General features: G+C 40.1%; 1 protein-coding gene across 1 annotated transcript; it reads left to right on the top strand.

Annotated features, from left to right (window-relative positions):
• The first annotated feature begins 25 nt into the window (after window positions 1–25).
• On the top strand, window positions 26–14,244 carry LOC139727650 (ribitol-5-phosphate xylosyltransferase 1-like). The gene is made up of 6 exons (XM_071638632.1): window positions 26–322; window positions 1,832–1,996; window positions 4,268–4,367; window positions 9,429–9,734; window positions 10,301–10,471; window positions 11,645–14,244. Exons 1-6 carry the CDS (start codon window positions 235–237, stop codon window positions 12,042–12,044), a joined length of 1,230 nt encoding a protein of 409 aa, XP_071494733.1. The 5' UTR covers window positions 26–234; the 3' UTR covers window positions 12,045–14,244.
• Window positions 14,245–17,257: the final 3,013 nt, after the last annotated feature.

The following is a 17,257-nucleotide window of genomic DNA, read 5'->3' as shown; positions in this document are numbered from 1 at the left end:
AACTGTGTGTGTTGAGTCGAGCCAGGGAGGTTGGGAACCGTCGATTTCGCAATCTGTGTGTACTGGAACCCAGCTAGCAGCTGCTGCTGACTGAACATGTGAAAATGTAGGAGAGTTCAGTGACAAGCGCAACTTCACAGCGCAGGACGCTGCAACACTAACATCTCCTTGGCCTGACAAGATAGCCTCACAAACGAATGAAGAATGAAAACTTGACGTTGTTGACAGTGCAGTATGAACCGGAGAATTCGGCAAATCTTAACTGGAGTGGTCCTTCTCTACGTTCTGGCTAGTGTTTACACGCTTTATCTATTCTTCACTGGTAGGTTCATAATCCATAAACAATACATAATTAATTAATTATGTCATAACTTGTAATCTTGTATTGTAAAGTTGTATCAGAAGTTCAAGCTAAATTAGATGAACATGGCGTTATGGGGATTAGAATTGCATCTTCACACAGTCAGAATGAAATAATGGTGCGTATCAAATGAAAAAAAGTAACCCAGCTTCGGAGGGCTATGTACTATACCCTAACCCTAAACCAGGGCTGCCAACTCTCACACATTGAGCTTGAGACTCGCGCATTTTGGTCCTTTCTCACTCTAAAACTTTATTTCATTTGCATGCATTTCTATTGATCACTCATTTTGACTCCTAAATTATAGCATTGGCCTATGGGAGTCTCACTCTCAACTAGTTTCCAGTGTTGGCAGCCCTGCCTAAACGCACGGGTGCACGCGCACTGCGGTGGGGAGTGGTTGGCACCATATCACAATTATTCCGACTCGTACTGTACGGTATGCGCAGAGTTCTCAGCGACAAAACACAAGTGACATTTTTCGCTGTACACCGGTGCAAGCTCATCATTTTAATCGACCGCCTGTTTTCCCATTGAAAAGCACGTAAATCCAGTGAATGGGCAAATAAGTGCTAACAATAATTATGTGTAGAAACTCTATTATTAATGAGGATTTTCTTCAATTCTTTTTCCCCCTGTTTCCTCAGATTATTTACCAGTATTTCCCTAATTTTTCTTGATTTGTATTCGTGTTTGAATGTTCCAGCATATTGCGCCCCGTCCCACGCATATTTTTTTATTTTATACGCAAGAAAGCCATTGCGCGAGAGTGGTCAATCTAAAAGATAGGTGGTGGATGAGTAGTAGACTTACTATACATAGATAAAAGTGGCCGAATAGGCCAGCCTGTATGAATGCAGGTTTGTGTGTATGATGGAAACTTGTGTTATCATCCATAACCTTTAACATGTTCACCTGACTGATAACTTGGTCACTCCTGCAAAGGCCAGCCCACACAGTCCGATTTACTCTGTTCATATTCAATAACTTGCAGCGACAAACCATGTTATCAAATGGCCATGGTAAAGGTTATGGATTGTAAAGGCTAGAAGAAACCTTTAAAACAAACCTGTAGTTGTGCAGGCTGGCTAATCCTAGACAAGAAAGCTGGTGTGATTTAATCAATCCCCTCCTTACTTATGAATGGCATTACTTGTCTACCTCAATAATCAATACAATACCTCAACAACCAGAGATTTGGCTCATTCTTTATGGTTTATCCAAAGTGCCATTAAGGATTTCATTAAATTTACTTGAGATTAAACAGCCATGACCATAATGATGATACCATTGTCACTTATTTTGGATTTATGTTACTTTTATTGTGTATAAGATATACCCATTTAACTGGTTATCAAACCTCACTTCCCTTTATCAGCTGTTTCTGAACATTTGTACATGTGCATTTGATTGTTGTTATTTGTTGCTTGTTTGTTTGTTTGTTTTTATTTTGGGTTTGTTTGTTTTTAGCACCAGAAGTGAAGAAGGTTAATAACTGGTTTGATGAACAGATGAGAAGCAGTGGGAAGCATCATGCTACCAAAGACCATGAGCTAGAACAACTCAACAAGAAGCCCAGGCCAACTCCAGCAAACAGAGTAGAAGTCTTTGAAGTCTGGAGTAAAGTTGGATTAGGTGAGATTTTTGTTGTTATTTTTTTCAAAAGGAGACAGTGATGTGTAGGAAAAAAAACTCTCACTTGTTTTGCTGTCTGTATCCTCATAAAGCATTTAGCAGTAGAAAACAGGAAAACTGCCTTGAGATTAATTTGAATTATGATCATCACAAGATTGCTTATTCAAGAGTACATACTGCATCTGTTCCAGTCAGCATTGTGGGATTTTTTTTTCCATTTATTTCAAAGGTATTGCAGCTATCAACCTTAAAGAATCATCTCCAAATTAGCAACAAAATACTATTTGTCCCCAATGACAAATAACTCTGAAGTCTAAGGCAAAGGAGCTATTTCCCTCCGTTTGGGCTTATTTGGCTGAGGTGCCTTTTTCAAAACACCAATGACAGGGAGCAGTAAAACCTCAAAACATGACAAACTTTATGTCACAAAATTTACAGAAGTGGACACTTGTGGACACGCATGTAACATTACTTAATAATGGAAAGACATGCATGTCATCTACTGAACCTGCTATCCATGTTTACTCTGAAACAATGTGCGAAAAATGGGAAACATTAGATTACAGATCACGATCAACCTGCCAAAATATTTGCTTTCTCTTGTAAAATATGCACACTTTGCAAATGAAATTGCTTGAGTGATTTCCCGATATACACTACAACTGCACATGCATATTTCTTCATTTGATAGAGTTATTATCTTCTGCGCATACAGTTTTTAGATTTTTCAAAGCGCCGTTTTGTTTTCATCTAGGCTGACAGTCAGAGGTCGTTGTGATGAGATCAAAGCACGAAAGCATGTACAAAATGTTATTGTGACGCTTTTGATGGAAACGGGTGTTTGAATTAATTAGCAAGCGATGTATGTCCCTGTGTGGTAGGTCCATGCTCCAACAAATATTTTGTGCCTTGTGAAAAAATGTAACTTGATTTAGCTTACAGGTCAAATTCCATGAAAATCATGGCAGTGTAAAGTGATGTATAGTCATTGTAATCATATTCATTAAATGACACAGAGGGAAGAGATATGATTACCGCATATTTATTCCTTTATATATAAATATTTAAAAAAATCAGTGAACTATAACATTGAAAGTTTTTGAAGAATTTTTCTTCAGAGATAAGCAAGATCATAGTTCCACTTTGCACATGAGCAGATATCATAATTTGTTCCAGCAGACATGTTCCTTTTTAAATTCACAGAGATAAGCACCTGTGATGTAACGGTTATTCATGTTATCCTTTTGAATGGTGTTTTGTAGCAAGTCCACCTGACAGCAAGCCTGGTATTTGACAATATTAACTGAGAAAAAAAGTGGTTTGTAAATGCATTCATTGCAAAACAATGAATTGAATGCTTCCCTAAGTTTTGATTGATGGACCAATCTGGTTGCATGGGGGCATTTCATCAAGCTGACAAACTGTTTAATAAGCTACTGAATTCCTTGCATCTGATTGGCTGAGAGGAATTTTGTCAGAAAAAAAAAAATCTGACAAAACATTTGATGAAATGCCCCCTGGTCTGCACAAGTTCATTCTTGGTGTGAATAACACAAATTCCACAAATTGTTACATCAGGCATGCTTATGCATTAAGTCAGCTGAAAACAAGTGACGTGCCTAACCAACTTGCACACAAGCTAAATATACAAACTGGCCTATTTATTGTATTGACATGAAATTAGATGTGGAATGCAAAAGTGTTTTATGTAGACTAAAGCAAATATACAAGACTTTGATACTGGACCTTTTCAGGGATGCCAAGTTCAAAAAATGTTTATGATTGAGATTTTCATGACTAGGCATCTCGGCAAGCGAATGTGCACGCAAGCAAGGGTGTGGGAGAGGTTCTCCCCCCCCCCCCCCCCCCCCCCCCCCTTGGCCCGTGTTACCTCTTAATGGTGCGATCAGGTGCATACTTAAATGACTATTTTTTACTTATTTTGAAAGACAAAAGGAAAATATACCGTCAATTGTAGCCATCACTTTAATCCTTTGAGCTATGCTCCTTACTATGGGCAAAAATTGCAGACTTTGCCCGATGCGTGAGAAAAATGGGTACCATGCGTGAGATCGTGAGACGACCCCTATAAAATGCTTGAGTCTCACTCAGAATGCGTGAGACTTGGTAGCTCTGCCTTTTTTATGTTTGCTGAGTGTTATCAATCATTATTTGCAGGAATGAGAAAAGCATCACAAGCATATTTACCATTCAGGAGTAAAGACTAATTTCAGTGTAATTTACTTATGTATTTTGACTTTTGCCCATCAGGAACATACACCTGGGAGCATATACTGGGTGGTCAACTTGAGCCGAGACTAGGTGGCATATGGAGTTATGGAGAGCTGAAATCTAATGGCATTCTTTTCCGGTTAGTATTTAAATGTACTCACAGTTTTTTGAACTGCTCCGTAGCACTATGCAATAGACTGGGGTACTAACATATTCAAATTTTATGCATGCCTTTCTTACAAGAGCTCTTCTTGACAACCTGAAAGCTTGCCCAAGGTACAAAGTATGCCTGATGTAGCCAAAACTAACATATGCAAATTGGATCCCAGGTATGAAATGTGTTTTTCTTAGGTGCAGGTTGATAGAATAGTTTGGTATTAGGTCAGGACAGAAGACACACCCATAAATTTGAATATGTATGTAAAGTGGTCCATTAAAAGCACTGAAAATCTTTTTCACAGGTTCTGTATGCTAGAAAAGCATTCATTTATCATGTATTTGCATCAGTGTGAATCACATATAATTTAACTACACTCTACCAGCTGTCACAGTGTGAATACTGTAGTTCCTCCTCCGCATTTGCATAATATTCAAATCTAAGCTTACTTTGAATAGGGAATAAGGGAGAACAAGAGAGTGGGCTTTGCTATCAGTCTTGTCTAGGAAGGCAACAACACATAGTCCAGGGTTTTTACAATCTTGGACCAGATGTGCTCTGTTGTGTAGAAAGAAGGTGGGGTCTTTTTGTGCTTGTGCAATCATGCATGGTGCACATGAGTGGGCGTACAGTTGTAGGAGGGCTAAGATATGAGAGGAAGGTATGATAGTGGGCAGATGACACCAAGAGCTTTTGGCAGCAGGATGCCTTGCTGAGGAGCTGCCACAGGCTCTCCTGTGGGTGTGTGGTAGCAGTAAGTTTGGGAGCACCAAGGATGAGGCACATGCTCAGACTTGCAGGTTATCCAATGCATGTCGGGCACTACCAGAATATCACTTCCAGTGCAAACCTTTGGCAGCACAGGCTCGGAGAAGCACCCATTTCCCCCAGCTTGACTCACACTTTTCAAGAACTGTAAGTGGTTAGGAGCTAAATTTATATCATTTGTATTTAGTTATGTTATTTTTCACACATTTCATGAAATGAAAGAAAACCTTAGTAGCCAATAATTGGGTAAAAGAATTTCTACTAGGAAAGTGTGAAAAGTAATATTTGAAAGTCAGAAGGTAAAGCAAACTGTCCAAGGTCATTTTAATGGCAGCTTGCCGTACAATTATTTTTATGTAAATCTATTTTACATGTGGTCTTTGTGAAAACTGAATTATCAATAGTAGATTCAATGGTATGCAAGGAGAAATTTGTCTTATGGCAAGTGTGATGTATATATTTCATGTATCATGGTTAGTTGGAAGTTTAATAGAGTCAAAATTATTCGTTAGAAATTGCAAGTGTGATAAACAATATTGCTTTAGGGTAAATTGTTGAGCAGTTCATAGCAAAGTAATGGTCAAGGTATGATTGATGGACACAGCTGCATAGCTATAGTCTGGACTCTTGTCTCTAGCACTGGTAGCAGGTATAATTCTCATGAAGATTATTTAAGGAGATAAATTAAACGCATTAGAATTTGTATTTCCTATTTGGGATGAATTTTAAAATGTCAAAGACTAGTCCTTTGTGATTTTTTTTTTTTTTTTAAACCAAGCAAGCAGGCAGTTCACTGGTTTGTGAAATTGTATGGTTTAGTTGTGCCAGCATGTAAGAGAAAGAGGTTTGATTTATTTTGTATGTTGGATGTACATGCATATAGAGTAACTGCGGCAGTAAGCGGCCGTGCAGCCGTTCGCGGCAGGTACAACATACACGGTAATATACCGCTAAACACAGCATTGCACTGTTACATGCACACTACACATATACTAACACACTAGCAATCAACAAAAACCAACCAATGAAATGGGCACGATCTGACGAAAGTGAAATTTTCTCACCTAAATGACAACATATCGCATCCAAAATAAAATTTTGGGTACTTCTTAACATAACAATTAAGAAATAATGGTCCAAGAAACTTGATCTTTTGTCGTTTTCCCGATGATATGCTCATGGATTTTGAAAACATATCCTCACATAAAATAGAACTTTCGCGAGCCGATGTGGGCCGCCATATTTGTTCGGAAAGTGGATGTTACCATCGAAAAAATTCAGAAAAACACGAGAAAGACATCAACAACACCGCCAGAATTGCGATCTTGTTTGCAACCAATGCATGTGCGCCAGCTATTTTCACATGCTTTCGCAATGGGAATTGGCGCTTACGCAATGTTCGCGAGACATGTGAAGGCGTTCAGCTAAAGATCGCGGAGCACGCGCGTATTGCATAGGGATTGTACATTGTGCCGCAAGCAGAAATACTACGTTGCATAGCGCCCTTGTCGGCGAAAATTGTGCCGAGTTTTGTCCTGGTAAATCATGAAAACTGCGTTGGTCAATGGTAAATTTCTTTTTTGAAAACAATTGCATTAATGAATAATAATCTTGTCTATGATATATGAAGTGGTTGAAAATAATTTGCCTGATTTGTTTACAAGTTGGAAAAACCCTTAACAATGCTTAAACTGCCGCAAACAAGATATTTTACTCTAGACTACTCTATCCAGATGGGAGCTCCAGATAATTCATGTGACAAAGGTGAAAATGGCAAATTGAGGTTTTAAGGAACCAGTATGATAGACACCAATATGATAGAATCATTTCACTTGATAACCCCAAACCTGAATTCATACAAGGGATAAGCTTGGCTCAGCACATCAGGAAATATATTCTTACACCGCCGGCCAAACGTTTTCAAAAGTTTTGGGGATGGGGGGAGGGGCCCCACTTCTGGGTTTCATGAGCTAACAAGCCCCCCCCCCCCCAAAAAAAAAAAAAAAAAAGAAAAAAGAAAAAAAAGAAAGGCCTTCAGGGCAACTTCTGGTGCCACTTCTGGGTTTCTTCAGCTGTCAAGCAAAAAAAAAAAGGGGGGGGGGGGAATCTGCAGCACGCAAAAACATATTTTTACCACGCTCACACTTTAAGGTTTCTATTTCTTTCTCATGCCACTTACGCACTTCCGGGGTTTAAAAAAGGTGGGGGGGGGGTGGCTAAAGTGGTGACACCTTATGTATTCTTTTGTATGGTGCCAAAAAAGGGGAGCACTTTTCATAAGTACATACACCAAGATTTCAGATTTTTGTGACCATTTTGGATTTCCGAAAAACCCTCGAGGGGGCAAGATTCGCAACACCCATTCGGATGCAGCACCCTTGAAAATGGATGAAACCATCAAATCTTTTAATTTTTTACGATTTTTAAAGGAGTATGTAAGAATTTATTTTCAACAGCCATTTTGCATCACCAGATTTGGATTTGTCACCTTCAAAAAATGAGCGAACCTTCGAAAACAAGGTTAGACTCAGAATGTGACTTTGGCACCCAGACTGCATTAAATAGATTTGCTATAAAATTTCTTATACAGCAGATTTTTTTTAAATAATTTTTTTGATGGAACATATCAAAACTTGCACCTTTTAAATGGGTAAAAGGAAAGTCTTGGCATTGGTTTCAAAGCCAGACGTTTATAAACTATGTCTTGGAAGGTCAATATGTTAGTATTGTGTGTACATGTATGATTGTGCAATGAAACAGAAAAGCTGTTGACGATGGGGAGTTTGCTGTCGACTACGCTGAAAATGCAGCAGAAATGATTGGTGTTTACTTTCCCATATACAATGTCTTTAATGGCATACATATGTACATCTTGCACTTTTCACTTTCTACTGATGAAATTAGCCGCTTCTGGCGGGTGAAGTAAAAAAGGAAAGGGGGAAATATTAGGAAGATATGCGTATGCAGTCAGTATAATTGTGTGTAGTGTGCAAACACACACAAGATTTTGGTGGAAATTTTATGATCATTATTTTATCTCTATTTTGTGAGAAGTCATAGTGAGAGACTAAATGCCATCCACTCCCAACCCTTGTGTAGTAAATCAAGGTATTAACCCATTGAAAACGAGTCCCAAGTATACTCGGGCAGGTGTCTCTGAGAAATGCGTGTTATAGCAAATCAGTCTGTCCTTGACAGGTTAAAGAAAGCAAAGTCCAAATATATGGTAGATGTGGACTGAGTGAAAGCAGCAATATTAGAACACATTAGTGAAAGTTTGAGGAAAATCAGGCAATGGATTCAAAAGTTTCGGTGCCATCATCGCTGGATAAGGAGGCTACATTACTTCATGACCTCAGTATGGACAGCAATATAAAGAAAATAAAGATAGAATTCAATGTTTTTTTCACTTTTCTAGCATAATGAAAGAGCACTTGACTTGCCTCTTTTAAGAAAGCAGGAGGAATGATATTACCCTTTTAAGATATGTCGGGAACAAGTTTGGGAAATGTGTGTTTTTCATGAAAAAATGGAATTTTGTGGAATTATTATCCTTATCTTTTTCCATGCTGATTTCTTTTAAAGGGTAATTCCATCCTGATTTGGTGCATTGCATCAAAACAGGAAAATCAGAAAAGAAAATCAGTGAATTTTTTATTTTTTGAAAAAAAAAACAAGTAACACAAAAAAGTTATGAACCAAAAAATTATAGAAAGTCACAACTTGCCAACTCAGTGACACAGGTGTTGAGCAGCTCTCCATTTTGTTTGTACACCAAAAGTCACTAATTCTTATCTTTCTTCTGTTCTTGATTATATACAATGAGACATTTAAATGCAAGATGTTTTTTTCATGTTCTCGGATAAGGTCTGTGTGAAAATAGTTGAGCAAAACGAGAATTAGTGAAATTATGTGTACAAAACAAATTGAGAACTGCTCAACGCCTACCTTAGAATTGCCAATTTGTCGTACTCTCTAAACAAGTTATCAGTTCATAACTTTTGTGTTTGTCTAATTTTTTCCCCAAATTTTGACTGATTTACTCCTGAATTTTCTGTTTTCATTCGAAGCAACATGCCATCAGAATGGAATTCCCCTTTAAGCAGAGATTAAGCATTGTGAATATCAAAAGGTTTTCACAATACTACCAAAGTTTGTATTTTTTTATTCATTTTGAGAGCATACCTTTATTGTCGATGTAACTGAAGAATAGATTATCATTGTGTAGTTTGATGGGGTTATCTTTAGTGTTAATGTCTGGAATATCTCTTTCAGAATGAGACATGGTGATGGAGTTATGCCCGACAAAGTACCCCAGGATGCAGAAAACGTCGTTCTCATTTTGAATGGACGATCCCGGGACACAGTTTACCACACCAAGACCTGGCTGGACCACCTGGCATCCTACCCGAGACTAGCCCGAGTTGTGCTCATGCTGATAGGCAATGAACAATGTCAGAATGACTGGGTCTTGCCTTACATGAAGAGCAATGGAGGAAGAATAGACCTACTCTTTATCGTGTATGACACCAAGATAGTGAATGGACAAGACATTCTGCAGTGGCCCTTGGGTGTGGCAACGTAAGTGATGGCAAACATTTTACCAGTACATGGAATGATTGCTAAATGTGGATTTGAATGTCCTGTACTACCGAAGATAATGAGGAAAGAATATTTCTGGGATGGTCACAATGTAAGAACTCATGGATACTCGGTAGTATGTTTTTCAAACATGATTGGTATTTGTATCTAGAAGTTTTAAAAATCTGTAAAGTTTTGCTGTGAATTTCACGGAAAAAATGATCCACTAGTCTCTCTGATGGTGTGAAATTCCATTGTACAGGAGAAAAATGTTATGACAAACCGAGATAGAGAAATATTGGATGTTTTGAGGAAATTTCTGCTTACCCTCATCTTCTTCCACACCAGTCAATGTATAAAGCCACTCTTATAATGAGATTGGCTATGACCAAAAAAAAAAGCAGTTTTAGTGCTGAAGTTGCACATTACATGGTCCTGGACATACATAGTGGCATACCTGTCACAATGTGATTATATTGATGTTGCAAGATTTCGGCTATGAGGAAATGGGTGGATCCTGACCTCTGTTACATCTAATTTCCCTCTGTATTTGTTGTATATTTAAGGTACCGTGGCTTTCCTGTGGTCAATAGCAGTCAGCTGCACCTTGCTTCTCCACGGCACTATCTGTGTAATTTCTTGGGCACAGTCTATCCTGGTTCATCACGTGAACAGCTGTCAAGAATCATGGCCAGTCATCAACTCCAGAACTACTGCTACGTGAAAACCCGAAAAAAGTAAGCTGTCGGACTTTGAGAAATTTCCACTGTATGTGATTAAAGAAAGACGTAAAGGTCCCTTGACAGGGTTGGGTTTGAAAGTGGTGTATATGAGGGGACCCTAGTAATACTGAGCAAACTAATCCATGCTAGATGATTATTTCTGATTCCAGCAATTTAAAGGGATCAGGGTGCCATCAGTTGATGCCTAGGTGGACAGGGTGCTCCAACCACAAATTATACATATATTCATTTTGTGATTCTTTGTAAAAGTTCAGGTTGCTGCATTTCTGATCTCTCACCAAGTCAAAACAACCAGCGATGCCGATAGGTCAATGCACATGTGCTGAAATATAGACTTAAAATCAGATTTGAATGAACTTTGGTAAAAAAATGTTAAGCAAACAAACCAATGAATGTCAATATGACTGTCCATCTCTTACAAGACTGGATTTGGAAGTCAAGTGGCAGGCATGCACAGGGATGTCGTGTCCTATGCCAATTTTTGGGAATATTTGGATGTATATTTTATAGTAATTGGAGCATCTTTAGATTTTGATACCCACTATAACACTGTTTTGACCCAAACACAAGTATTGACAAAATTCCGTTGATAGTAACCCAAGCTTGACATGTCCAGTACTCCTTTGGCAATTTTGAACCACTTTCAAGTCCTTGATATGTAAGGAGACCAGAATGTCTGACCCTTTACTCCTATTACAGGTTACGATTTGTTTTATCAGTGTATTCTACACACTGTGGTAGTACACGAGTGTAGCACCAGGCTGTCGGAGGCACCACCATAGCACAGGAAAAGATGTACAAAAGTGTAAATGATTTGTTTGTGTATAGGAAATAAATTCAAGATTTGGATATGTCTTCTCATTATTGATGTTAATATTCACCCTTGATGAGGACACAAATCAGATATTCTGTAATTCGTCTTTCCGAAAGGTTTCACAGATGACTCATTTCATAGATTTTTTTTCTAATTTGATATCTGTACACATGTGTATAGCATTGTGTGTAGCTATTGTTCCATGGTGTGACAAAATTCCCAAATGAATGAGGCCATGATATATAAGTGGAAAAAGGGTTATTCCTAATGAGATCTGCCCCATGAATACGCTAAGTTTTCAGAAAACCTGAAATGATTTGCTTTTGTGAATTTATACAATGTATCATTACCAGTTGGGAGCCAGATGAGACTGAAGCAAGCCTGCAGTCCTACATCAATGTCATCACCCAGAGTGACCTCACACTCAGTCCCGTGGGCATGAACCCAGAGTGCTACCGGATTTACGAGGCCTGCGCCCTGGGATCCATGCCAGTCGTGGAGGACCTCCCAACCGAAGGGGACTGCCTGCACAGCCCATTCAGATTGCTGAAGGAGCACGGTGCACCATTCATCTATGTCAAGGACTGGAGCGAGTTGCCAAATATCATCGAGGAGCAGCAAAGACTGGCGGTGGATGAAGTTATCCGGAGGCGGCAGGATCTTGTTGCATGGTATGAGGAATTTAAAAGTATCATGAAAGATATTCTCCTAGGTAAATTGCAGGGATTGTTTCCAGGGTATCAGTTCAGGTGACAGATACTACTGTTTATGTTGTAGCCAAAAGTTTGAAGTGCTGTGCAATGTTCTAATTGTTGAAATTCTGTTTCTACTCATAACAACATGGCATGATCCATTGTGGCATATGTACAATGTGGTTTTGTAGTCCAGATTACTAATCAAATCGTGAAAATCAATTCTTTTCTGCCTCAAAGGAATAGGGTGTAATAGGGTGTGGAAGATATGAGAGGGTACAAATAACACATATGGTACAAGGTGTCTAGAATCTGGATCCATTGTATCCTATACTTGCCCTTTCCTTGATTTTCCAGGCTTGCCAATTTTCTAGTACAGACGTTACCAGGGTTGTCTTTCTGTTTTCGCATTTTGTTTTTATATTTCCTGCCTTTGTGTTGGTAGCCTTTATGGGTCTATGCTTCTAACCATCAATACAAGAGATATCTCGAACCCCCAAAACGTGGAGTCTTTTAGGGTGGTATCCCATTATTTTGGCCAAAGATTCTCTCAAAATCTAGAGTGAAGTGGTCTTCATACACATCTCTCCTCCTATGATACAAGTGGGAATGAATATTGAATTTTTTGCGGCCTTATGTGCAACTATATTTTATGACAATTACCAGCCTTTTCGGAGGATCTTGAGCCCCGACATTTTGGCTTGGTACGCAGGTAGATGAACAACCAGGTGCTTATCTCAGATAAAATCAAAAGAAATGTTGAAACAACAAGATGAAGAACTGAATGTTCGATAGCAAGACAGAGGTGAAGTAAATGGTTAATTTAATTTTCCATTGTGTATATGGTGCAGTGTCAAAATGGATGAACAGGCAAGCATGGCCTATTGAGTTTAGCCTAGGTAGACATAGCTCACATGTCTTGTAGCACAAGTGATTGCTCTGCTCCCCGAGTTTATATTGTTCAATCATCACGGATTTACTAGTGAGGCAAAAGATATCAAATTACATTTACTCCATTCTTTACTGCCCCAGATACCAATCATACAACATCCTGCATGGCTACCACTGAAAGAGCCATGATGAGAATAAAAGCTTGGCCTTTTCCAAGGGCAGAATGATGTAGAACCCAGGAAATGTTCCTTTTGTATGTTGTATAATTATTGTGACATTTAGGCAAATTACATAGATCTAGGGTTAGGCAAAGGTTTATGCCCAATAGCTTCTGTGGGTCCTTGGGTGACGCGGACTTGGCGTCCTAGGGTTAGGGTTAGAGTTGGTGTCCAAGGGTGGCGCTGGTGACATGGATCCCAATGCCCCGTTTCCTCAGTAATTCTGAAACCACTGGCTTTCGGTGGCCCCAATGATTTCTTTACAGATACGACCATGTTTTGTTTTTCATAGGTCTGGAATGGATTGGCAGTAGCCTGAAATGTTTCCCATTGTCTCTGCTGTCAGATTGAATTTCCTGCAGCTGATATTTCTTTTCAAGTTACCACATTTGCCCTGATCTTTAGTGCCTACAGATATTCATTCTCTGTGAGGAAACCTGGGTTCCTTATTCAGACATTACCCTCCCTGTGTCGGGAGTAATGTGCTCATTTTCCTCGAGAGAGACAGGATTTCTGACATTCTTCTTTCTTTTAAAGTGTTCTACTCTTCGTTGAGATTGTCTGGGATAGAGATTCCCTTTCTTTCAGCCATCTTGACTGCCTTCTGTTGTCATTGTATTAGGCTCGCAATTTCTGCTCCAACTGGGTATTCCAATTTGCAGATGTGTACTAATCCACAAATACACTTTTGTACAAACAAAGTCAAAGGTTATTACTCCTATGTTGTAGACCCACTTCTTTGGCTTTGGTGTAGATGAAATTGTTGATGGTAGAAAGAGCAATTTCTTGACATATAACCAAATGGTCATATCTTTCCTCCAAATTTAGGTTCTATTGAACATTCCTTTGGTTTGTCATATGCTATTCTAATGACATGTGTGGTCAACATACTTAACTTCCTTCTCAATTTTAGGGCTGCCTTTTCTATATTCTCACATTATTAAATCAATTGTTCCTCCACTTGGATGAATACCTGGTCATGATCTAGACTAGGGACCTATCTGTATTTCCAAGTATCTGGCCATTTTTCCAGGTTCAATGGACCATGGCCGACTTGGACAAATAAACATAGTTTATAGTGATATTAGTAGCATACACAGTATATATTTGATGCCCAGTAGTGTGTAATTTCATTGATATACAAATTGAATAATGTAGGGTTAATGACACTACCTTGAGGGAGGCCAGCTTGGCATCTGCAAGTGTCCAAGAAAGTGGAGTTTATCCGCACTATAGGACACCTGCGTTACCATTTGACAGATGTCCTGCCCCAGTCAAATTCCCCTCGAGATGACGATTCATTTGGCTATTTAAAATGGAAAATTTCACGTAACAAGGTCCCATGTGGGCAAAGTGAGACTTGAGATAAAACTAGAAGTAAAGAAAAAGAATTGTTGCGCAGCCGGACAAAATGAGACCCCCACCTTCCCCCATCACCAACGAGCTGCAGCCAAAGGAACAGGATAGAAAAAGATTAGGAAGATCAATACGATAAAAATAAAACTCAACAGAACCAGTGGGGGAGCTTGATGGATCGTCATTCAATGTGAATAAATGACATGGGGTCATTATTAGATGAATAAAACAAATTTGGATTACCCCAATATTGACTCATTTAGTTCTTTTGTTAAAGCTGTATAAATTCGTATCTTTATTTCAAAACTTAAAAGGCATTCAACCATAACAAATAAGAACAAATCGATCATCTGAGGACTGGGCAAGACGCTGCATGACTCCAGCAGTGGGATGGTGGATTCGAAAGATGGGATAAAAGCAGGCAGTCAGGGGAGTAACATAATAAAAGGAGACAGTCAACTAACCTCATGGAAATAAATAACAACCAACTGTCCTCGTCACTAATGAGTCACAGCCAAAGTAACAGGATATTAAGAAATTGGGAAGATCCAATACGATGAAAATAAAACTCATTAAAAATGTATTAAAACTGTATAAATACGTCTCTTTATTTGAAAATTTAAAACACATTCAACCATAACAAATTTAAAAAATGGTAAGATTGCACGTAACAAGGCTCCCTGTGGGCAGAGTGAGACTCGTGAGAAAACAGGAAGTAAAGAAAAAGAATCGTTATCTAATCAGTGACAGGAGGCGGACAAAAAGAGACCCACCGTTGCGGTCACTAACGAGCCGCAGCCAAGGAACAGGATATTAAAATATCGCGAAGATCAATACGATAAAAATAAAACTCGACAGAACCAGAGGAGGAGCTTGACGGATCATCATTCAATGTGAATAAATGACATGGGGTCATTATTAGATGTATAAAACAAATTTGAATTACCCCAATATTGACTCATTTAATTCTTTTGTTAAAACTGTATAAATACGTATCTTTATTTCAAAACTTAAAACACATTCAACCATAACAAATAAGAACAACTCGATTGTCCGAGGACTGGGCAAGACGCTGCACGACTCCAGCAGTGGGATGATGGATTTGAAAGATGGGATACCGCGGCCACCTTTCCGATCTGGGGGTGGGACTTGCGTTGGTGGAATCTTTTGGCAGATGTAATGCCCCGTGCATAAATTTCCTGGTCTCCTTGTCGACCCTATGAAGGGTTCCTTTCTTTGCACTGCTAAGCACAAGGCTTTAGTGGTGCTGCGCTGCCAAAACATTGACTAACGCCCAGATCTTCTGCTGCGGCTTCAGTGGGGCTCGCTTTAGCAGCGAAAGGTCACTCACCAAGCGAGCTAGGGCCCTCGATGGGCCCTCCGTCCCTCCGGCTCCAACCGGACACGCCCAGGTACTTATAAAAGTCCCCAGGACCCATCGCCTTAATCTTCCCGCCACTCGTGTCGAAAGTCATGTCCTTGTCGGTCACCCACTTCTTTCGTTTGGGGTCACTTACTATCGACATGGTGGCACACTAAGAAAGCCCTATCTCCAATCTAACCTTTGCAGCCCCAGCTTCTAGGCATCGAAGCTGGGTAGCCAACCCTGTGGCTGTACTAGCACTGAGGTGATCGTGAGCGGCCTATACTCACTGGGGCCCTCCGGGTGTGAGTACTTGGGGATGAGAACGGTTCTCCCCTCTCTAAGTGCGGAGGGGAGACCAAAGACCAAAAATCCATTAAAGAGCCACTGGAGTTTAAGTGTATTGACCTGCACAAGGTCTTTTAGTACTCTTCCATCCCGTCCAGTGGCGGTTCCCTTTTTGGAGGCCTTAATTGATTTGTTTATCTCATCCGCAATCACTTCCCAAAAGATCCACCCATTATTGTTCCATCCCCTCCGGGAAGGATGTGGCCGCACCTGGAACCTTACCGTCCAGAATATCTCTGCATGTGCGGCCCCTATCCTTCTTCCAACTCTGCTGGGTCTGTCGGTACTTCCCATTGGGATTTTCTTTTCTTGGTCCCGCCCTGCTGGTTGGCCTGAAGGGCTGCAGGGCGGCGTCGTGAGGTGGCGCTTGGGAGCCACTCCTCCAGCTCCGTCTGGGGAGGGGACCCGAAGGCCCAATTCCCCAGAGATCCTCACAAAGGCCTCTTTCAGGGTCACTGGTGGAGTGGTCCCCTCACTCGAAGCTCGCGTTGGGCCCGAGCTATCATCCGTATCGGCCGAGACCGCAGCGGCGGCCTCGACCGATGTCTCCACCGAAGAAGGAGGGCCAGAAGTTTCTTCCGTGGCTTGCTCGAGCCCGGGTTCAGCAGGGTTTGCTCCCACATCCGAAACCCCTTTGCATCTCATTTCCCTGAGGAGGGCTGAGTACCTGGCATTTTTGCGCCGCATGCCTTTTATAGACTCGATTGTTCTATGCGGCAACACTTTCGAAATGATTTGATTGAGATTGTGTGTAGAAGCGGGTGCGGAGATCTCCGCACTCGCAGCCAGTCTCGAGAGAAAACGTGAAGTAAAGAAAGAATCGTCATCTAATCGGCAACGCGCATTGGGACAAAATGAGATCCCCACTGTCCCCATCACTAATGAGCCGCAGCTAAACTAACAGGATAGTAAAAGATCGGGAAGATCAATACGACAGAAATAAAACTCATTAAAAATGTATTAAAATCGTATAAATATGTCTCTGTACTTCAAAACTTACAACACATTCAACCATATCAAATAAAAAGGAAATGGTAAGATTACACGTAACAGTACAATAAAAATTAAAACTCAACAGAACCAGAGGGGAAGCTTGAC

The sequence above is a fragment of the Diadema antillarum genome, unplaced genomic scaffold, assembly GCF_040938485.1.
Source record: "Diadema antillarum isolate AM-2024a unplaced genomic scaffold, OU_Dant_1.0 scf00000018, whole genome shotgun sequence".
Taxonomy (NCBI): Eukaryota; Metazoa; Echinodermata; class Echinoidea; order Diadematoida; family Diadematidae; genus Diadema; species Diadema antillarum.
This window is presented reverse-complemented; position numbering and strand designations above follow the sequence as displayed.

What these genes read in the sequence shown, in the direction of transcription:
- LOC139727650 (XM_071638632.1), top strand. Translation starts at nt 235, where the DNA reads ATGAACCGGAGAATTCGGCAAATCTTAACTGGAGTGGTCCTTCTCTAC. An exon ending in TCTAATGGCATTCTTTTCCG is followed by an intron (nt 4,368 to 9,428) that starts GTTAGTATTTAA and finishes TATCTCTTTCAG; the next exon opens with AATGAGACATGGTGATGGAG. An exon ending in TACGTGAAAACCCGAAAAAA is followed by an intron (nt 10,472 to 11,644) that starts GTAAGCTGTCGG and finishes TATCATTACCAG; the next exon opens with TTGGGAGCCAGATGAGACTG.